We start from the raw sequence: 23,622 nt of genomic DNA, 5'->3' as shown, positions 1-23,622 counted from the left end.
TAACATTTTTTAAGAAGTTCTTAGGTGATATACGGTGCTCCAAAATTGACCTTGGATTGAATAAAGATTTAATTGGGGAGAAATAAAAGTAAAGAAAGCGTAAATCTAAGGCTGGACCAAAGGGGAAGGTTATTGGAGATTTTACTAGAGAATGTGTATTCTTTTCTCATCAGTCTGCACTTGATGACACATACTGACACAGTCTTTGAAACCAAGAAAACTGCCTTCTATTATTGCATCCTCGGAGACCTCCTGGGGCCCAGCGGGATTTAGAAGAGGAGAAAACTGACAGATAAGATTTAGAGTTTTTTTGGGGAGGAGACGGCTTTTCCATATGGACTAGTCTTCTGCCAATTTCCTGACTCAGCCACCTCTCACTGACATTGAAGGGAACCCATCGCTGCTCTCAGGTACTGGCTGAGATTTAACAGGCCTGGGTCCCTTACGTGCCCTCTCAGCACCCGCAGCTGAGTTCCAGGCATTGTGATGCGTTCGGGGCGGGGTGCGTTGCTAGGCTACAGTTAACTGTTCTAACTGCCAATTGGGTGGTGAGCTGTTGAGACCAGGGTTGGCTTATTCAGCACCAGTGCTGTGTAGCGGACGGCAGCAGGGGAGCTGAGGTCTCCTGAAGCCTGAGGCTCAGGCATGCTGAAGCGGATTTTTAACTTCCAGGGTCGGAGGGGCAGGTTGCCTATGGGCCCCTTCAACGTCCTGCGGAGGACAGGCACCGTGGCCGTGGATGTGGAGGAATCCCGGTACCAAATCCGAAGCAAAGATCTTGGAAAGCTCCACAAGGCTGCGAGCAAGGGCAAAGTAGCCAGAGTAGAGCATATTCTATCTCTGGGGGAAAATGACTTGAATGACAAAGATAAAATGAATAGGTAAGAGGGACTAGGAGGAGGTGGGCAGACACGGGAAAGTGGCGCCTTCCTGGGCTCACCTGCGGAGACGAGCCTCCCTGGCGCCAAAGCCCCGCAGCACCTGAGTCCTGGAAGTGTGACGAGGGATCCGGCGCCCAGGCCCACGTTATGAGCAGCAGAGTGAAAAACTAGCGGCTTCAGATCCACTCATAACTTCCCTTAGAGAGCACTTGACTGACAGTTTTGCAGTGATTTGACTAAACATCAGTAGTAATAGAAAATGAAGAAGTATAGACAGCACTTTATTTTTAATGTACACATTTTCATACCATATTAGATATTACAGAAAACTGCATAATGGCATAAAAGTGCCTTACAAAAAGTCATACTGCATAAAAGTACATAATGAGAAAAATAAGTGCTGTAATTGATCAACTGGTAAAAGTTCCTTGGGTAAAATCCAATATCCACTTTATATTGGTGAATCCACAGTATATGTTATTTACTGATAGACCTTGGAAAGGAATTTTGAAGTGGGAAAATCTTGAGTAAGAAGATTCATTTCCTCGAAATGTGTACTTTATCAGTTTCACCTAAACCAGATAAAAAATAACCATGGCTTTAAAATTGCTTTGTGACGCCTGAAAATTTGGCAGTTATTTTGGGTTCATGAATAGAGCCAGCATACAAGAACAAGTCAACAAACATGTAGGCAGAAAAACAGTCATAGAAAGAATGAGTCAGTATGATATAATTCATCCACTAACTTAACCATTCTGCTGCTGAATTTCTTTTTATATGAAAAATTTAATTTCTTTATTGCTAAGTTAGTTTTGTTTGGTACTTTTTGCATCATAGTTGATGCTTGGTATTCAATTCATTGAAGCACCTAATGTGTATAAGAGATTTTTTTTGTACCTGAGTGGATTTGAATGCATGGAAAGTCTATACCAATGGCATGGATTTATAAATTGATATTGCTTTTCTATAAATTTGTTGGACCATGTTTAAGTAATATTCAAATTCAGTGCCAAAGATGGTCTTTGATAACTTTTCCCACATTTACTTTTCACCTCACCATTTAACAAATAATACAGTGAACTTCAGAAATATTCATTGGCTTACCAAAGGTAGCCTAACTATGTATATTTAGAAAAACTTTACTTATAAGACATTTGTCTTCATACAGAGTCCAGTTTTCTTTCCATTATACTTTTCCTAGAAGCATAAAAAGTAAATCACGTATCTATTTTATTATACCTCAGTGCCTTGTTATGTAGTTAACCCTTCTTTATAAAACCTGTGGTATGTATTAATTTTCCATAGACTGGGCTTAATCATTGGTGTTGGTGAGTCACTGTCCATGGTGCTATATCAGTGGAAAGAAGAAAATACATTTCTAATTATTGCCTGACCCTTACTTTTTGATAGTAGACAGGCATAGTATCATAGTATTATTTAACTAAATTTATATGCTAGTTATTTCCCCCTTAAAACATAACATATTCACTATATTTGCCTCGAGATAAGGATCCTGAAATTTTCCTTATTATTTATTTATTTATATTTATGTTTACTAGGCTCTCCCCTACCCCAAGTCCCCCCCACAAACCCCATTACAGTCACTGTCCATCAGCATAGTAACATGTTGTAGAATCACTACTTGTCTTCTCTGTGTTGCAAAGCCCTCCCCTTTCCCCACCCCCCACATTATACATGCTAATCATAATACCCCCTTTCTTCTTCCCCACCCTTATCCCTCCCTACCCTCCCATTCTCCCCAGTCTCTTTCCCTTTGGTAACTGTTAGTCCATTCTTGGGGTCTGTGATTCTGCTGCTGTTTTGTTCCTTCTGTTTTTCTTTTGTTCTTATACTCCACAGATGAGTGAAATCATTTGGTATTTGTTTTTCTCCACTTGGCTTATTTCACTGAGCATAATACCCTCTAGCTCCATCCATGTTGTTGCAAATGGTAGGATTTGTTTTCTTCTTATAGCTGAATAATATTCCATTGTGTATATGTACTACATCTTCTTTATCCATTCAGCTACTGATGGACACTTAGGTTGCTTCCATTTCTTGGCTATTGTAAATAGTGCTGCGATAAACATAGGGGTGCATCTGTCTTTTTCAAACTGTAGTGCTGCATCCTTAGGGTAAATTCCTAGGAGTGGAATTCCTGGGTCAAATGGTAAGTCTATTTTGAGCATTTTGAGGAACCTCCATATTGTTTTCCACAATGGTTGAACAAATTTACATTCCCACCAACAATATAGGAGGGTTCCCCTTTCTCTGCAACTTCGCCAACATTTGTTGTTGTTTGTCTTTTGGATGGTGGCCATCCTTACTTGTGTGAGGTGATATCTCATTGCGGTTTTAATTTGCATTTCTCTGATAACTAGCGATGTGGAGCATCTTTTCATGTGTCTGTTGGCCATCTGAATTTCTTCTTTGGAGAAGTGTCTGTTCAGCTCCTCTGCCCATTTTTTAATTGGGTTATTTGCTTTTTGTTTGTTGAGGTGTGTGAGCGCTTTGTGTATTTTGGATGTCAACCATTTATCGGATATGTCATTTATGAATATATTCTCCCATACTGTAGGATGCCTTTTTGTTTTCTTGGTGGTGTCCTTTGCTGTACAAAAGCTTTTCAGCTTAATATAGTCCTGCTTGGTCATTTTTGCTTTGGTTTCCCTTGCCCAGGGAGATATGTTCATGAAGAAGTCGCTCATGTTTATGTCCAAGAGATTTTTGCCTATGTTTCTTTCTAAGAGTTTTATGGTTTCATGTAGCCTAGATTTTTATCCTACAAAAATAAGTTCCAGATAGAATTTGTATTATCAGTGTATTTTTCTTTTCCTTCTTAAAAAATCTGAGTTACACAATGAACATGTATGAAAATTGTAATGGAGGTTTATTAATGAAATATTTCTGTGGAAGAGAAGAAGTATGACTTGCATAGATGAAAATAACTCCTTACTTTAAAAAAATTTTTTTGAAGAGTGGTATCTTCTGACAACTTTTATTCTCTTCAGAAGTAAATGGAATCTTTTTATCTGTGTCTATAGATTTTATTATATATATGTTTAATTATATACATGTTTTTATTACATGTAGCCTTTTTATGTATATGTAAACAATTGTAGACCAATTAGTTGCATCCTTGTGAAAATAAAAAATAGTAAATACAAAGGATGTTACTATTGCAAAAGTTTATAAAATTTTGGTCATGTCCTTATGAAAAAAATCAAAAATAGCAAATACTACTATTGCAAAAGTATTGCTTTTCTGAAAGTATTCTTTAAAAATACCAAAATCTCCAACTGCATCCATTTTTTCAATCCATTGATTGATTCATCAGGTATAACCTGAATACCTATTATGCAGCAAACATATTATTCTTGGGATTCTTTCATTCTTCAAGACTTGCTGTTGCCCAGGACGAGCAAGATGAGAAATTTGAAATTCAAGTGTTAGGATCCAATCTCAACTGAAGCTTTTCCTTCTCCCTTTCAAACAAAAGCAGTTCTGATGGTACAAAATTGAAAAATATAACCTTTACCTGCCTTCTTGAAAGTATATAATATTCAGCAGTAAATTGATCATTGGAAATACCTGATTTTCATACAACCTATAAATCTAAGTATTGAATAAAATCAGCTGTCCCTATCACTTGCATCCTGAGTTTCCTTTGGCTTGAAGTTTCATAAAAATTAAAATCAGAATTACTTTTTTTTTTTTTTTTTTTTTTTTTGAGAGGGCATCTCTCATATTTATTGATCAAATGGTTGTTAACAACAATAAAATTCAGTATAGGGGGGTCAATGCTCAATGTACAATCATTAATCCATCTCAAGCCTAATTCTCGTCAGTCTCCAATCTTCTGAAGCATAACGAACAAGTTCTTACATGGTGAACGAATTCTTACATAGTGAATAAATTCTTACATGGTGAACAGTACAAGGGCAGTCATCACAGAAACTTTCGGTTTTGATCATGCAATATGACCTATAAACCATCAGGTCAAATATGAATATTCATTTGATTTTTGTACTTGATTTATATGTTGATCCCACATTTCTCCTATTATTATTATTATTTTTATTTTTAATAAAATGCTGAAGTGGTAGGTAGATGCAAGATAAAGGTAGAAAACATAGTTTAGTGCTGTAAGAAGGCAAATGTAGATGATCAGATGATCAGGTGTGTGCCTATGGACTAAGTATTAATCCAGGCTAGACAAGGGCAGCAAAACATCCACGGATGCAGAAGATTTCTCTCAAAACAGGGGGGGTGAGGTTCTGAGCCTCACCTCTGTTGATCCCCAAATTCTCACCTGATGGCCCCCCTGCGACTGTGCCTGTCTTAGGTTGTTCCTCCCTTGAGGAATCTTACCCGTCTCTGGCTAACCAGTCATCTTCCGGGGCCATACAGGGAAATGTAAAGTTGGTAAGTGAGAGAGAAGCCATATTGTTTGCAAAGGTTAGCTTTTTACTTCTTTGCAGATTTATGCCCTGTGGCTTCTATGCCCAGCACTTGTCTCGAGGTATCTTTACCACCTGGAGGAATTATGATACTCGGTAAATTCGATATGAGGCACGAATTCTATTTAAAGTTTGTAATTAGGAAGGAAGAAGAAAAGCTATAGATGTAGCATATGAAGGAAACTTGGGAGGATTGATTATTTCTTTGACATATCTTCTTGTATAGTACCTTAAGTATGTATAGGTTTTAAACTACTAACTAATTTGCACACACATATTGACATAATAGGAATACGGTGACATAAACAAAGCAAATCTATAATTACCAGCCATCTCCAGTGAAGCCAAGAAAACCATTTAGGCACCCTAGGCATTTGTGAAAATTTATCTATGATATGATGGATATTTTCCAACTGTACTTGAACCATCAGACAAATTAAAGCAGCCCATTTCTGGGATCTGTTCACATCCCATATGTTCTTTTAACCATAGATAGTCTATAGTCATGAGATTTTGGGGTGCTACAACTTGCACCCCTCCCAACTCCTGGTTGAGTTCCAACAGACAGATCCGGTCAAATTCGTTGTCTCACTGTATGCACATGCCAGCCTAGACATCTCCCTCCTCCTTCTCATGGCAAGTCCAGGAGATGGTGGGCTGGATGCAGCCACAACCGCAGCATCGTCCGGATCCCTGTGGAGGCTTTTTGATGATCATCCCCCGGCACGAGTCCTCCAGAGAGTGCTGATGCCGGAAGCTCCTCCTCATATCGTATCTTAGTTCATTTTCTGGGTATCCAAGCTAGGCCTTGATCTTCTGCGTAGAAACAAACAGACCCTTTGCCCACACTTTGACATGCCCTCTATACCACTGTGCAGAACTCATTGGAGGTCAGCACACAGTAACTGCTTTTTTTTTTTTTTTTTTTAATTAAGAGAAAGGAATATTATCAGAAAAGAGTACCTCCATAGCTGATCATCTGACACCCTTTAAGTGATCAACATTAAGGATATTTAAAGCATGCGTTGATCTTTGATTTACCAATAGTTTTATCCTGTTAAGGAGTAATCCCCCTTTTCTTTCTTTCTTTCTTTTTTTTTTTTTTTAAATTTTTAATCTACACTTACCTGAAGAATACTATGTTTACTATGCTCTCCCCTATATCAGGTCCCCCCTAACAACCACATTACGGTTACTGTCCATCAGCTTAGCAAAATGTTGTAGAGTCACTACTTGTCCTCTCTGTGTTGTGCAGCCCACCCTCCCCTTTCTCCCTCCCCCCCATGCATGCTAATCTTAATACTCCCCTTCTTCTTCCCCCCCCTTATCCCTCCCTGCCCACCCATCCTCCCCAGTTCCTTTCCCTTTGGTACCTGTTAGTCCATTTTTGGGTTCTGTAATTCTGCTGCTGTTTTGTTCCTTCAGTTTTTCCTTTGTTCCTATACTCCTCAGATGAGTGAAATCATTTGGTATTTCTCTTTCTCCGCTTGGCTTATTTCACTGAGCATAATACTCTCCAGCTCCATCCATGTTGCTGCAAATGGTTGGATTTTTCCACTTCTTATGGCTGAGTAGTATTCCATTGTGTATATGTACCACATCTTCTTTATCCATTCATCTACAGATGGACATTTAGGTTGCTTCCAATTCTTGGCTATTGTAAATAGTGCTGCGATAAACATAGGAGTGCATCTGTCTTTCTCAAACTTGATTGCTGCGTTCTTAGGGTAAATTCCTAGGAGTGGAATTCCTGGGTCAAATGGTAGGTCTGTTTTGAGCATTTTGATGCACCTCCATACTGCTTTCCACAATGGTTGAACTAATTTACATTCCCACCAGCAGTGTAGGAGGGTTCCCCTTTCTCCACAGCCTCGCCAACATTTGTTGTTGTTTGTCTTTTGGATGGCAGCTATCCTTACTGGTGTGAGGTGATACCTCATTGTAGTTTTAATTTGCATTTCTCTGATAATTAGCGATGTGGAGCATCTTTTCATGTGTCTCTTGGCCATCTGTATTTCTTTTTTGGAGAACTGTCTGTTCAGTTCCTCTGCCCATTTTTTAATTGGGTTATTTGTTTTTTGTTTGTTGAGGCGTGTGAGCTCTTTATATATTCTGGACGTCAAGCCTTTATCAGATCTGTCATTTTCAAATATATTCTCCCATACTGTAGGGTTCCTTTTTGTTCTATTGATGGTGTCTTTCGCTGTACAGAAGCTTTTCAGCTTAATGTAGTCCCACTTGCTCATTTTTGCTGTTGTTTTCCTTGCCCGGGGAGATATGTTCAAGAAGAGATCACTCATGTTTATGTCTAAGAGGTTTTTGCCTATGTTTTTTTCCAAGAGTTTAATGGTTTCGTGACTTACATTCAGGTCTTTGATCCATTTTGAGTTTACCTTTGTATATGGGGTTAGACAATGGTCCAGTTTCATTCTCCTACATGTAGCTGTCCAGTTTTGCCAGCACCATCTGTTGAAGAGACTGTCATTTTGCCATTGTATGTCCATGGCTCCTTTATCAAATATTAATTGACCATATATGTTTGGGTTAATTTCTGGGGTCTCTAATCTGTTCCACTGGTCTGTGGCTCTGTTCTTGTGCCAGTACCAAATTGTCTTGATTACTATGGCTTTGTAGTAGAGCTTGAAGTTGGGGAGTGAGATCCCCCCTACTTTATTCTTCTTTTTCAGGATTGCTTTGGCTATTCGGGGTCTTTGGTGTTTCCATATGAATTTTTGAATTATTTGTTCCAATTCATTGAAGAATGTTGCTGGTAATTTGAGAGGGATTGCATCAAATTTGTATATTGCTTTTGGCAGGATGGCCATTTTGACGATATTAATTCTTCCTAGCCATGAGCATGGGATGAGTTTCCATTTATTAGTGTCCCCTTTAATTTCTCTTAAGAGTGACTTGTAGTTTTCAGAGTATAAGTCTTTCACTTCCTTGGTTAGGTTTATTCCTAGGTATTTTATTCTTTTTGATGCAATGGTGAATGGAATTGTTTTCCTGATTTCTCTTTCTATTGATTCGTTGTTAGTGTATAGGAAAGCTACAGATTTCTGTGTGTTGATTTTGTATCCTGCAACTTTGCTGTATTCCGATATCAGTTCTAGTAGTTTTGGAGTGGAGTCTTTAGGGTTTTTTATGTACAGTATCATATCATCTGCAAATAGTGACAGTTTAACTTCTTCTTTACCAATCTGGATTCCTTGTATTTCTTTGTTTTGTCTGATTGCCGTGGCTAGGACCTCCAGTACTATGTTAAATAACAGTGGGGAGAGTGGGCATCCCTGTCTGGTTCCCGATCTCAGTGGAAATGCTTTCAGCTTCTCGCTGTTCAGTATAATGCTGGCTGTGGGTTTATCATATATGGCCTTTATTATGTTGAGGTACTTGCCCTCTATTCCCATTTTGCTGAGAGTTTTTATCATGAATGGATGTTGAATTTTGTCAAATGCTTTTTCAGCATCTATGGAGATGATCATGTGGTTTTTGTCTTTCTTTTTGTTGATGTGGTGGATGATGTTGATGGATTTTCGAATGTTGTACCATCCTTGCATCCCTGGGATGAACCCCACTTGGTCATGGTGTATGATCCTTTTGATATACTGTTGAATTCTGTTTGCTAATATTTTATTGAGTATTTTTGCATCTACGTTCATCAGGGATATTGGTCTGTAATTTTCTTTTTTGGTGGGGTCTTTGCCTGGTTTTGGTATTAGGGTGATGTTGGCTTCATAGAATGAGTTTGGGAGTATTCCCTCTTCTTCTATTTTGTGGAACACTTTAAGGAGAATGGGTATTATGTCTTCTCTGTGTGTCTGATAAAATTCCGAGGTAAATCCGTCCGGCCCCGGGGTTTTGTTCTTGGGTAGTTTTTTGATTACTGTTTCAATTTCTTTGCTTGTAATTGGTTTGTTTAACTTTTGTGTTTCTTCCTTGGTCAGTCTTGGGAGGTTGTATTTTTCTAGGAAGTTGTCCATTTCTTCTAGGTTTTCCAGCTTGTTGGCATATAGGTTTTCATAGTAGTCTTTAATAATTCTTTGTATTTCTGTGGAGTCTGTCGTGATTTTTCCATTCTCATTTCTGATTATGTTGATTTGTGTTGACTCTCTTTTTCTCTTAATAAGTTGGGCTAGAGGCTTATCTATTTTGTTTATTTTCTCAAAGAACCAGCTCTTGGTTTCGTTGATTTTTGCTATTGTTTTATTCTTCTCAATTTTGTTTATTTCTTCTCTGATCTTTATTATGTCCCTCCTTCTGCTGACTTTAGGCCTCATTTGTTCTTCTTTTTCCAGTTTTAATAATTGTGATGTTAGACTATTCATTTGGGATTGTTCTTCCTTCTTCAAGTGTGCCTGGATTGCTATATACTTTCCTCTTAAGACTGCTTTCGCTGCATCCCACAGAAGTTGGGGCTTAGTGTTGTTGTTGTCATTTGTTTCTATATATTCCTTGATCTCTATTTTGATTTGTTCATTGATCCATTGATTATTTAGTAGCATGTTGTTAAGCCTCCATGTGTTTGTGAGCCTTTTTGTTTTCTTTGTAGAATTTATTTCTACTTTCATACCTTTGTGGTCTGAAAAATTGGTTGGTAGAATTTCAATATTGTGGAATTTACTGAGGCTCTTTTTGTGAGCTAGTATGTGGTCTATTCTAGAGAATGTTCCATGTGCACTTGAGAAGAATGTATATCCTGTTGCTTTTGGATGTAAAGTTCTATAGATGTCTATTAGGTCCATCTGTTCTAGTGTGTTGTTCAGTGCCTGTGTGTCTTTACTTATTTTCTGCCCGGTGGATCTATCCTTTGGGGTGAGTGGTGTGTTGAAGTCTCCTACAATGAATGCATTGCAGTCTATTTCCCTCTTTAGTTCTGTTAGTATTTGCTTCACATATGCTGGTGCTCCTGTATTGGGTGCATATATATTTAGAATGGTTATATCCTCTTGTTGGACTAAGCCCTTTATCATTATGTAGTGGCCTTCTTTATCTCTTGTTACTTTCTTTGTTTTGAAGTCTATTTTGTCTGATATTAGTACTGCAACCCCTGCTTTCTTCTCACTGTTGTTTGCCTGAAATATGTTTTTCCATCCCTTGACTTTTAGTCTATGCTTATCTTTGGGTTTAAGGTGAGTTTCTTGTAAGCAGCATATAGATGGGTCTTGCTTTTTTATCCATTCTATTACTCTATGTCTTTTGATTGGTGCATTAAGTCCATTTACATTTAGGGTGACTATTGAAAGATATGTACTTATTGCCATTGCAGGCTTTAGATTCGTGGTTACCAAAGGTTCAAGGTTAGCTTCTTTAGTATCTTACTGCCTAACTTAGCTCGCTTATTGAGCTGTTATATACACTGTCTGGAGAGTCTTTTCTTCTCTCCCTTCTTATTCCTCCTCCTCCATTCTTCATATGTTGTGTGTTTTGTTCTGTGCTCTTTTTAGGGGTGCTCCCATCTAGAGCAGTCCCTGTAGGATGCCCTGTAGAGGTGGTTTGTGGGAAGCAAATTCCCTCAGCTTTTGCTTGTCTGGGAATTGTTTGATCCCACCATCATATTTAAATGATAGTCGTGCTGGATACAGTATCCTTGGTTCAAGGCCCTTCTGTTTCATTGCATTAAGTATATCATGCCATTCTCTTCTGGCCTGTAGGGTTTCTGTTGAGAAGTCTGATGTTAGCCTGATTGGTTTTCCTTTATAGGTGACCTTTTTCTCTCTAGCTGCCTTTAAAACTCTTTCCTTGTCCTTGATCCTTGCCATTTTAATTATTATGTGTCTTGGTGTTGTCCTCCTTGGATCCTTTCTGTTGGGGGTTCTGTATAATTCCATGGTCTGTTCGATTATTTCCTCCCCCAGTTTGGGGAAGTTTTCAGCAATTATTTCTTCAAAGACCCTTTCTATCCCTTTTCCTCTTTCTTCCTCTTCTGGTATCCCTATAATACGAATGTTTTTCCTTTTGTATTGGTCACATATTTCTCTTAGTGTTGTTTCATTCCTGGAGATCCTTTTATCTCTCTCTATGTCAGCTTCTATACGTTCCTGTTCTCTGGCTTCTATTCCTTCAATGGCCTCTTGCATCTTATCCATTCTGCTTATAAATCCTTCCAGGGATTGTTTCACTTCTGTGATCTCTTTCCTGACATCTGTGATCTCCTTCCGGACTTCATCCCACTGCTCTTGCATTTTTCTCTGCATCTCATCCCACTGCTCTTGCATTTTTCTCTGCATCTCATCCCATTGCTCTTGCATTTTTTTCTGCATCTCTGTCAGCATGTTCATGATTTTTATTTTGAATTCTTTTTCAGGAGGACTAGTTAGGTCTGTCTCCTTCTCAGGTGTTGTCTCTGTGATCTTTGTCTGCCTGTAGTTTTGCCTTTTCATGGTGATAGAGATAGTCTGCAGAGCTGGTACAAGTGACCGCTGGAAGAGCTTCCCTTCTTGTTGGTTTGTAGCCTTTTCCTGGGAGAATAGCGACCTCTAGTGGCTTGTGCTGGGCAGCTGTGCGCAGACAGGGCTTCTGCTTCCTGCCCAGTTGCTTTGGGGTTTATCTCCACTGTTGCTGTGGGCTTGGCCTGGCTGGGGCTGTTCCTCCAAAATGGTGGAGCCCCGTTAGAGGGGGAGCAGCCAGGAGACTATTTATCTCCGTAAGGGGCCTCTGTGCTCCCTGCTGCCCAGGGGGTTAGAGTGCCCAGAGATCCCCAGATTCCCTGCTTCTGGTCTAAGTGACCTGTCCTGCCCCTTTAAGATTTCCAAAAAGCACTCTCCAAACCAAAACAACAACAGCAACAATGAGAGAGGGAACAGAAAGGAAAAAAAAAAGAAAAAACACGCGATTTTTTTTTTTTTTTTCCTCAGGTGCCGGTCCCAGGCACCCGCGCACTGGTCCTGCTGCCCTGTCTCCCTAGCACCAGGGTCCCTGTCCTTTCAAGGCTTCCAAAAAGCACCCACCCACCGGTCCCGCAGGGAAGGAACGCTCAATATTCTTTGTCCTCAGGCACTGGTCCCACGCACCCGCTCACCAGTCCTGCCGCCCTGCCTCCCTAGCACCGGGGTCCCTGTCCCTTCAAGGCTTCCAAAAAGCACTTGGCAAAAAGAGAGAAAAAAAAGGGGAAAAACGCGCGATTTCTTCCGTCCTCAGGTGCTGGTCTCAGGCACCCACCCACCGGTCCCACAGGGAAAAATGCGGGATATTCTTTGTCCTCAGGTGCCGGTCCCAGGCACCCGCTCACCAGTCCCGCCACCCTGCCTCCCTAGCACCGGGGTCCCTGTCCCTTTTAGGCTTCCAAAAAGCACTCGCAGAAAAGAGAAAAAAAAAAGGGGAAAAACGCGCGATTTCCTCTGTTCTCAAGTGCCGGTCTCAGGCACCCGCCCACCGGTCCCGCAGGGAAAAACGGGGGATATTCTTTGTCCTCAGGCGCCGGTCCCAGCCACCCGCTCACCAGTCCCGCCACCGTGCCTCCCTAGCACTGGGGTCCCCGTCCCTTCAAGGCTTCCAAAAAGCGCTTGCCATAAAGAGAAAAAAAAAAAGGGGAAAAACGCGCGACCTCCTCCGTCCTCAGGCACCGGTCTCAGGCACCCGCCCCCAGGTCTCGCAGGGAGAAACGCGGGATATTCTTTGTCCTCCGGCGCTGTTCCCAGGCACCTCCTCACCGGTCCCGCCACCCTGCCTCCCCAGCAACGGGGGCCCGTCCCTCTAAGGCTTCCAAAAAGCGCTCGCCAAAAAAAAAAACTGCTCCGGTTTCTCTCCACCCGCCGGGAGCCGGGGGGAGGGGCGCTCGGGTCCCGCCGGGCTGGGGCTTGTATCTTACCCCCTTCACAAGGCGCTGGGTTCTTGCAGGTGTGGATGTGGTCTGGATGTTGTCCTGTGTCCTGTGGTCTCTATTTTAGGAAGATTTTTCTTTGTTATATTTTCATAGCTCTATGTGTTTTTGGGAGGAGATTTCCACTGCTCTACTCACGCCGCCATCTTGGCTCCCGCCAGAATTACTTTTAAAAAAATTCTGTTACTGTTTTGACAATTCAGAACAGAACCATTAACCCATAATACTTATAAGAACTAAAATATACTTAAATGTAAGCATGTGAACTGCAGTAGATCTGTTGTAAATACCATTATTTCATTTAACAAAAGTCACAATGGATTGCGTGATGCAGTATTTTAGGCACCAATAAGAAATTTTTAAAATGCTGCCAATTATACTTGTTAGACATTATGAATTATAATTGCATTCCAATGTGAGATGTTAAAATGTGAGAAAATGAGAATCTTAAAATCATTAAAATACAGTGTTCTCTCTAATCCTTAAAACATTTGCAAAGTGTAGGTATAATTATACCATTTTACTAAATTAAATTGTCTTCAAAATGTAGTAGTTATAGTAATTATAATAATAATATAACAATTGCTGACCTGCTGTTTGTGCTAGTAACTCTTCTAAAACACTTAGCATAGATTTCCATTTAAACACAACAGTAGTATCCTGTGAGATAACTTTTTGTCTCCATCATGTAGATGAGAAAATTAAGGCCCAGAAAGGTCAAGTGATTGCTAAAGTAGGATTCAAACCCAAAGTGAGCTGAATCCCAAGGTCATGCTCTTTCTATTCAGATAGACTGCACTTTCATTAATGTGGGGAGTAATAAAGCTGATAAATACTGTAACTCCTCCAGACAAAAGTAAATGTTTGTTTTGCAGCATATGAATAACATGCTATTCAATATTTATAATTACATGAATAATTGTATGCTTTGAGGGAGTGCATTATAATTTTCTAACAAGTCTTCTCACTTTCCTAGGACTGCTCTACATTTGGCCTGCGCCAATGGGCATGTAGAAGTGGTCACTCTCCTAGTGAGGGGAAAATGTGAACTTAACCTGCGTGACAATGAAGAGAGGACACCTCTGCTGAAGGTATGTAGCAACCATCTATGACAGCCTGAGAAGAGAAATGAATTTATCTCATTTGTTATCTCACTGGTGAAACATAGAGTGTCTGGTTTGCAATCCTAGTCATAGTCTGTTTCTTGGTATAATACCGACAGGCCATACAATGCCGGCAAGAGGACTGTGCGCTTATTCTTCTGGAATCTGGTGCCAACCCAAATATCAGGGACATCTCTGGCAACAGTCCTCTCCACTATGCAGCTTGTGGCTCGTGTATGACAACAGCGGCACAGCTGCTTTTATGCAACGTAGACATCGAGGCAAGAAACAAGGTATGTGTCAACCAACTGTATCTACAAAGATTTGAAATAACATGTTTTTAATTTCTTTAGTAGCCATAGATAATATAAAATGCTTTCACATATACATGTATATGTATGTGTGTGTGTGTATGTAGACACATACGTATACTACATACTGTACCTCAGGCCCTGTCACCATACAAACAACTCCAAAGCCAAGTCAGGGAGGGCTAGAGTAAGGTGGTGCCCATACGGAGGGCAGAACAGTCTCCTGGCCACCCTGCCCACCCCCCAGGGGGAGGACCTTCCCATCAGTGCCTGGGAGCGGGTGGTAGGCTCAGAGCCCACAAAGGACTGAAGGCTGAGAGGGGGTGTGAGGTGATGGTGGAGGCTGGCTGCTCTGCAGGGCCTTAGGAAATGGGTGCTGCTGGGGATGGGTGGGAGAAGTGGAGAACCAGTTCAGGGCCAAAGGAGCTGGGTGAGTGCGTGTGGGAGGGGGAAGCAGCAGACCACAGGCCCTGAGCACTCCAGGACCCCAGGCTCTGAAGATCAGGGAGAGGGATTTGGGTCATGTCTTGACATCAGTATGGCCATTCCCTGTGCTGGCAACCACTCTGCCAGCCATGTACCACCGCAGGGTTTCTCAAATCAGAGAGTAGCTCCTGCTCAGCCTCGTGTAGCTCCTCGCCGGCTTGTAGCTGTACTTGAGGAGCAGGTGATGTTGAAGCTGGTCTGCGGTTCTCTTTTCTGTACATACAGTCCCTCCCATGCTGCAGCCCGCAGGTTGATATGGCTAGGGTCAATTTTACATATTTGGAAACTCAAGCATTTCCTGACTGAAAATGTTTTGAGATAACCTAATTATCTAAGATTTCAGTTAAAATAATGGCTCTTCTAAGGAAGCATTAGAGTACCATGTTCTTGCGTGCACTTATGGCAAATATCTGTGAAAACACTGAATTTGTTAAAGTACAGCTTTTCTTTCAAATGTTTTTTCCCCTACCCAAGTTTTTTCTAATTAGTGTAAAGCAACACAGGAAAGCCAAGCTTGCCTTGGAAGTAGACTTTTATCTAAAACTCAAACAAAACAAATGTACTTTATAATGTGAAATTATTGCAGCTGTTGACAAGTTGCTATTTCATAAAAAAGGTGACTTACATAATAAAAGTGATTCCTCTTTCACTGGCTAAAGCTTAAGAGGGAAAGAGGAAAGGGAAAAGGAGAGAGCAATCAGAAATATGCAGGCCAATTAAAAAATTTGGTAAATGAGGGGAAATAACAAGAAGAGAGTTTTTTTTTGTCTGTTTGTTTTTTTCCTTCCTTGATTTTCTATGTTTAGGCGAGATGTCTTCAGCTTTAGGGGATAATAATTCTTAGTTTGGGAAAGAGGAAGAGTGAAGTGTAAACTTAGAGATCAACGTTAGGAGGACTCTGAGGAACCAGATTGGCAGGGAACAGGTGCTGATTAAGTGGGAAAGGAGGGAAGAAGACATAAAGAACTGATATATCCTTTTTTTGCAGATTGTTTTAATAGGTTAGTGTTCAGCAGTCCTATGAACCTAGTTATCCATTTAATTAACAATCTAGGAGAATTAAATACAAATAGATTATAGCTTTCGTGCAGAAACAGCTATGTAGGTGAGAGTCTAAACTCTGCCCTTCCCAAGAATATCTTGATGGGAAGGGAGGAGTTTATGAATAATTAAATGAAGTTACATTTTGAGTTTCCTTATCAGTCCCTGTTCTGCCCTGGCCCTGGAAAATTAAATACAGTTTTGCTAAGAGACTTGTCTCTTATGCTTCCCTGTTTTGGGCAAAATCCTCAAATGATAGTGTGAATTGGCCATGTATGTGAGACTTGAGACTGACATGATTGTCCAGTGCACCAGTTCTCAGCTAGTTTTGCCCTGGTGAATCAGAATCATTTGGGGAACCTTAAAAAAAAGTTACAAGCCTAGGCTGTCCCCTGAAAGTTTTGACTGAATAAGGCTAAAATGGCCTGGATATGTGTATTTGGAAATATTTCCTTGAGGTACTGATACAACTCTTGCTTAAGAACTACTGAATGCATAAGCGTAATATATTAATTTGCAGATCTCACAAACCTAAGAAATCTCTAGATGAGTTGGAGTTTGATAGGTGCTACTTCCTTCAGCTCTCTCCTTTCTGACAATGTAGCCTGTCTTCCATCTGGTCCTACCTGTGTGACTGAGAAGTTAAAAAAGAATATTACTGGCATTATCTATTGGCTTAAAGAAAAACACGTCTTTCTGTCCAGCCATCAGTTATCCCCTGGCACACACAGAGAGTCTTTAGTAATTTGCTTCTGGGTAGTCTTTTAATAAGTAGAGGCTGACCCTTGAAGGGTTTTGCATCTTTTGTTATCATTCAAGTCATTAGGCCAACAAATTGGTTATCACAAGCAGGGTTTTCCGATTGCAATACTAGTAAATCATGGACCTTCTTTTTAGCTGAAGCTGTGTGATATAGACTGTCTCAGTATGTCTGTTAAATTCATAGAGCTCTGGCAAAATTATGACGGCAATTTTAAACACTAAAATCCACGTAATTAGTGACAATACAGATGGGAATTGTTTTAATAGGTTAGTTTTCAGCAGTCCTATGAACCTAGTTTTTTTTTTATTAACAATCTAGGAGAATTAAATACAAATAGATTGTAGCTTTCATAAGCATTGGACAAATTCTTGGAGGGGAATTATGAACCTTTTATTTTGTCAAATGTATATCACAGTGGTTCAACAGTCCCTGTCCTCCTCCTCCTCCCACCCCTGCCCAGTCTCGTCCCCCTTGATAACCACTAGTCACTTCTCAGTGTCCTTGAGTCTAATGCTGTTTTGTTCCTTGTGCTTTGCTTTGTCTTTCTATTCCACAAATAAGTGAAATCATATGGTATTTGTCTTCTCCACCTTTCTCCAACTTCACTGAGCATAATACCCTCGAGGTCCATCCATGTTGTTGCAAATGGCAGGATTTTTTTTTTATGGCTGAATAATATTCTGTTGTATATGTGTACCACATCATCTTTATCCAGTCATCTACTGAAGGATGCTTAGGTTACTTCCATATCTCAGCTGTTGCAAACATGTGGCAATAAACATGGAGGTGCAAATGTTTTTTCTTAATTAGGGATTTTGTTTTCTTCAGGTAAATTCCTAGGAGTGGAATCATTGAGTCAAATGGTATTTCTGTTCTTAGTTCTCAGAGGAACCTCCATACTGCTTTCCATAATCATTGCACCAATTTGCAGTCCCACCAACAGTGTAGGAGGGTTCCTGTTTCTGGGTATTATGAATCTTAATAGCAATTTTTTATTATATGTTGGGGCCCAATTTTTTCATAAACCATATGATACTAAAGGGAAGATTTTACATACAAATATTTGCTTTATATACAGCCATTTGGAAATGTAACAAATATAAAAACACAAGTGGGCTATAGACTAACTGTGGCCCCTGAGTACATTTAGTTTGCCTCCAAAACTGAGTCAGTATTTAGAATGGAGGAGACTCATGCAGAAATGTGGGTTTCAGGCTTCTCCTAAAGAATCATATCTGGAATGTTGAGCCCTTCCTACTGTGAGGTGTACTGTGCCGAGGGCTGCCCCTTTTCTGTCTCCTGTCCCCACCTGGGCTCTTTACTTCCTTGGGTCACCTACTTTGCCTCTGTAAGCACTGGAGGTTACAATTTGAGGTTACACTATTTTATAGTATATTTGGATAAAAATATCAAGATTTTCAAGGTGGTCTATATTAATTTATAATGTAGATTCTACATTATATATTAACATCAGGAACAAGATTGAATTTTTAAGTTAGAATTTGTAAGTGGTTTTTAAAATAATGTTTTATATGTACTGTAAGTAATCCTGTTCCCCTTGGAATGTTTATAAGCCTGATGGGGTTAATCATGGTTACAGTCGGCTAGGTTATGCATATTGCAGACAATATTATGTCTTTCTCCTCAGCATTGTTCCTTAAAAATGCAAATGATTTAACAGCTTTCATTATGCTACAAATAATCCACGTAGATCAGTATTAGAAGTTTTATTGATAAGCCATTATATTTTTGTTTCATATTTTGCCTGGAATATCATTTTAAGTAGCAATTAAAATGGAAACCAGAATAAAAACTGATTTTTCTTTAAAGTTGATATGCAGGGTCCCAGGGTTATATGATTGAGATTAAAATTTCATAATTGAGCTTACTAACAGTGAAGATAAAACAAAACTGTCTTCTTACAATAGGACAAAACCCATGGACCATTTAGTAATAAGCAATCAAGCTTCATTTGAAGCCTGTATCTTTTCCTTCAGAGCCCATTTCCTGATGACCCATTTGAGGCAGTAGTGCCTGATATTGACATTTGGGAACCTGATACCATTGAGAGAGGACAATCAAGCAATTTTGTATACCTGGGGAAGACCTTCATTTTTACTGGAAAGCTGTCAAAGCTGTATCCCTGAAACGCTAATTCCTCAAATGTTAATGTTTGCAACAAAAAAGGTATTGGGCAAATAGGGAGTAAGCAAATTTAAACAGATTTCTTTAGTGCCAGACATATAATGCACAGTTTTAGAGCATTTTTCAAACATAGATCATGGAATCTTTTCACTGGGGCAGTCATTAACTTTCGGTAAAATAAATATTCTTTGGAAAGATTATTCTAAGAAGCACTACTCTAGAGAGACTCACTTAGGTTATTAATTCAGTAAAAATACTTAAGCACTTTCTAGTATGTTTTAAAGCTTGGAGGTAGAGAGATTAAGATACAGCCCCTGACCTCAAAAAGCTCTTGGTTTAGATGGGGAGCAATAAGGTAAGTACAGAACACCCTGGTCAGTACTGTGATGGAAGCAAGCAGTGCCTTCTTGAACACTTCAGGGTTTGAAGTGAGTTTTGGAGGTGACTTTGCAGGAAATCTGTTGAAGAGGTAGAGGAGGGGCATTTCTGGGCAGGGAGCAGCCGGTGAGAGCTCTGAGGGCTGAGAAGGAAGGGTCCACTTTATATTACATGTTCGAGGGCACAGGATCTCTCATAAGCTTTTGTAAGTTATGAATTGTTTTTGCTCTTTTGCAGCATGGTCTCACACCACTTTTACTTGCAATATCTAAAAACAATGATCAAATGGTGGAGTTTTTAATAAGTAAAGGAGCAAACATACACGTCATTGACGAGGACAAAAGGTACAGTAGTGTTTTTCTTAACCCTTGTATTGCTCTAGTGTCATGACAACCACTCACATCAGAAGATTAAATTAAGATGATTAGTTGATAATTATGTAGTGAAAATAACAACACATCATTAGGTAGTAGAAATGCAATGATTCTGCCTGGGCAACAGCAGATACAGCAGGATTGATTCCTTTACAATATTGGCTGATGACAGTTGGAGTCATTTTTTTGCCCATATGATTTAGATTAGCTAAAGGGTGGGTTTCGTATCAGTTTGATAAAGTACAGACTCTTTAGTTTAAAGATACAACTTTGAACTTTTTAACCATTTTATAGTATTTTTTGACCTCTACATATATTTTCCCCTAAAAGATGCTTAAGCATAAATAGGAATTGGTTTTATCTTTTGGATGTCTCTTTGCTTTAAGCTGCTTTCTTTAAAGAATACTGATGTTACTAGGTTATTTCTGTGGCAGTTAATGACTATTACCAGATACTATGGGTTAATCAGTTTTTATCCTTTTTCATTTGTCATATATTTCGATGTTTTTTCATTGGTATGGTGGAAGGAAGAAAGATAGCTCTTTAACTGAAGAAACTTTCCATTTACTGAAGACAAGTCGTAGGTGGGTGATGAAGAGAAAAGAGATGGGCTTTAGATTCTCACAAGACTGGGTTTAATTCCTAGGTTTTCCTAGTTCCTAGGTGTGTGCTCTTGGGAACATTACTTATCAGCACCAGTATGTTTCTTGATATGAAAAGGAGAATATTAATACATCCTTTAGGGGTGGTTGTGTATAAGTAAGATTAAAGATACATCATTTAATCTAGTGCTTAGCACATACTTAGCATCTTAACTGCAACTACGAGTATTACCATTCTTACTAATATTGTTTTAAGCCTGCAAATAGCTTTTATGTATCTGACCTCTAGCTGACTTTTTGAAGTATACTCTATCAGACTAAGGAAGAAATGGGGAATTCTTGATTTAAATCTTCACCTACTTCAGATAAGTCACCTCATCATACTTGTCCATCAGAGAACTTTAAAGTAGCAACTTATATGATGTAATAACCAAGTGGGACAAAAGGCTTCCTTTTTGTCTCTTCATTTAAGTCTTGGAGGTAATTTACAAAGATGAACCCTTGAACATGTAAATGGTCAGTTCTGCACAGGCAGGCAAGATTTTAACTTGGTAAAGTATATCGACATAGCTATTTAAGTAACTTAATTGAAGTTCCTAAGGGTGAAGTTATTTCTCTGTTGTTTTAGAACGGCACTCATGTTGGCTGTAATAAATGGATCAACAAATACAGTCAAGCTTCTTCTTCAGCGAGATATTAATGTCAAATCTCAGGATATCTATGAATTTACTGCACAAGAGTATGCTGTTATTCATGATTTTGATAAGTAAGTATTTACATTAAAATGCTAGCTACCACTCAACTGAGGTTTAAAATACTTGATAATATGTAACAGATGAGATTTCAGTTTGATTCAGGCAGTTTTGGAATGGCAGTGAGTTAGTCCCCGTGATCAGTCAGAAACCCAGCAAAAAATGAGACGAAGTAGGAATGGTGCCTGGTTCTTTATCACAGAATGTTATGACTTTTAAGACATAACATTATCCATTCCATTCCAGGTATAACCCATATGCATGGTACACAGGTAATGTCACATGTCTGATTTTTCTAATATTACTTGGACATGTTCAGGATAGCAGAAAATCCTGTGCTTTTCCCTGGGGACTATCTCCTATACTCTCCCCTTTGCATTTTCCAAGAAACTAAGGGATTCCCTAAGACCAAAGAGACAGTATTACATAAGTCACTTGGAGTGGGGGAAAAGGACATTCTAATCACTCTGTTGTTTCCACTGATGGTTCTGCTGCAACCTTGCAACTGAAACAGCCCTGCAGGCAGCCCTGATTAACCTTTGCTCCCAGGATGCCCTTGCCATTCTAGAGTCCTTGGACTTCTCGGTGATCTACACTTAGACTAAAAAAGCTACACCTTTCCTCGGCTCACATACATATGCTTGTATGCTATTGGGGAGCACCAGTACCCTGTTCTGGCAGCTGGGCCTGCAAGCTTCAACCACACGCTTTGCGTACCGTCAGAACCTTATGGAGGGCTCACATCCTGGCTGAGATCTTCACGATGAGTCACCCTTTGAGAATCTTGTCTGTCTGTCCTGTTTGTAGATACTAGTTGGGACGATTAGCTGCTGATACTAGCAGAGAGGTTCAGATAATGCTGCTGTAAGAGAGCAAACTTGCTTTTCTCCTTGGATGTTCTGTACACACCAGAGCTTCAGAACCTGTGGAGCACCTTTCTTCGTTATGAAATGCCTTGTGTTACCCTTTCAGAGTAGTGGGCAACAGCTTGCCTGAGATTCCATTATTAAGGTTGGCCTGTTAAGTGGACTGTTTTCCATAATAATAAATATCTCCCAAGTGAATTGAGAGGATTTCAGGTTTCAAAATACTTTCAGATTCTGCCTCATAAGAAAGCAAGCCATAAAGCCATTCAGGAATCCCTGAATATTGAGTAGGTTAGTCGGCATTAGGAGAGCTAAGCTCCATCTGTGTCTCATTGGATTCCACATATAAGAGTAGGGGTCAGCAGTCCAAGTCAATTGGAGATGAACATGGAGATGAAATGTCATTCAAATAAGGATCTGCTGGTTCAGAGTTTGAGTAGATGGAGAAGGAATAGTAGCAGTTGAAGCCAGGTTTTGACTTGGAACAGAGTTCTACCCTTGGCGTGATTTGCTACAATGATAGGGGACATTGCATCTAATGTGATGAGATAATATATTGATAAATAACTTTATAATAGCTGAGATGCCGTGAATTCCCACGAAGAAAGAACAGCTGACAACCAGAAATAGTAAACATTTTCAGAACACAGCAACTAATCTGTCGGAACCTGTGAAAACTCACATTGGGTTTTATTTACTATTCCAAAATAATTTCAAGTTAAAGAACAAATCATTCCATTGCACAGGTGTTTCTCTGAGCATTTTGGGGATACAGTAACTCCTGAAACCCTCCTAGCAACCTTGTAAAATAAGGTGGCAGGATCCCTACTTTCTAGAGCAAGACTTTGAATTGAAGAGAAGCAGCTTATCCAAGAACAAGTAGCTGTTGGTTACAGAGCTAGGCCTTCTGTGTGCAAGATACATCCGTATGGCCAGCTAACTCTGAGTCATTTACTGAGCCGTAGTGCCCTCATTTCATGACGGGTCCACCTTACTATCTTACTATTTTCCTTCTCTAGTTATTTGCTTACTAAAAAGTTTGTAGAACTTACCAATTCAGAGTATATGGGCTAATTAAGGTTTTGACATTAGCTGTGTTATTATCCAAAATACTCTTTAGAGTTTAATGTATTTGGTAAATGTTTTTCCATATCAATATTAAAGTAGTAATATTTATACCTTTTTTTCACATAGCATTTGTCAACTGATTTCTAAATATTCAGAGGAAAGTACAGCTAAACATTCTTCTCAAAATTTTCAGACCTCTGCTCCAGGTAAGAGTTGAGATAGTGAATTATTCTTGGTAGTCCTACCATAGATAAAGTATGAATAACGGAGTTGTCATAATGAAAGAGCAATGAAGAAAAACAGTATATAAAGTTGCATGTATGTTTTTTCTTTCTTATTTTCTTTCTCAATAGTCTAATATTCAGAACTATTAATGAAGCTAATTGTAGGTAATTAAAAACCTGAGATGGTATTGTCTGAAAAGGAATTCATTTATTTAGCCATGACCCCTAAAATCCCATATATTTTTGTGTAAATAAGAGAAAGATTTTTTTTTTTGAGAGGGCGTCTCTCATATTTATTGATCAAATGGTTGTTAACAACAAAAAATTCTGTATAGGGGGGTCAATG

The 23,622-nt window shown here is 39.5% G+C and overlaps 2 protein-coding genes across 3 annotated transcripts in view; one reads left to right on the top strand and one right to left on the bottom strand.

Annotated features, from left to right (window-relative positions):
- LOC140848495 (1-phosphatidylinositol 4,5-bisphosphate phosphodiesterase eta-1-like) overlaps positions 1 to 23,622 on the bottom strand; it is a 254,577-nt gene that overhangs the window by 75,966 nt on the left and 154,989 nt on the right. The gene's annotated exons all lie outside the window — the stretch shown is intronic.
- Positions 622 to 23,393, top strand: LOC118972862 (uncharacterized). The gene is made up of 6 exons (XM_073232300.1): positions 622 to 881; positions 14,140 to 14,254; positions 14,386 to 14,559; positions 19,628 to 19,734; positions 20,995 to 21,132; positions 23,179 to 23,393. Exons 1-6 carry the CDS (start codon positions 646 to 648, stop codon positions 23,267 to 23,269), a joined length of 861 nt encoding a protein of 286 aa, XP_073088401.1. The 5' UTR covers positions 622 to 645; the 3' UTR covers positions 23,270 to 23,393.

This window comes from Manis javanica, chromosome 3 (genome assembly GCF_040802235.1).
Source record: "Manis javanica isolate MJ-LG chromosome 3, MJ_LKY, whole genome shotgun sequence".
Taxonomy (NCBI): Eukaryota; Metazoa; Chordata; class Mammalia; order Pholidota; family Manidae; genus Manis; species Manis javanica.
Note: the sequence above shows the minus strand (reverse complement) of the source record. Positions and strands in the feature narration are given on the sequence as shown.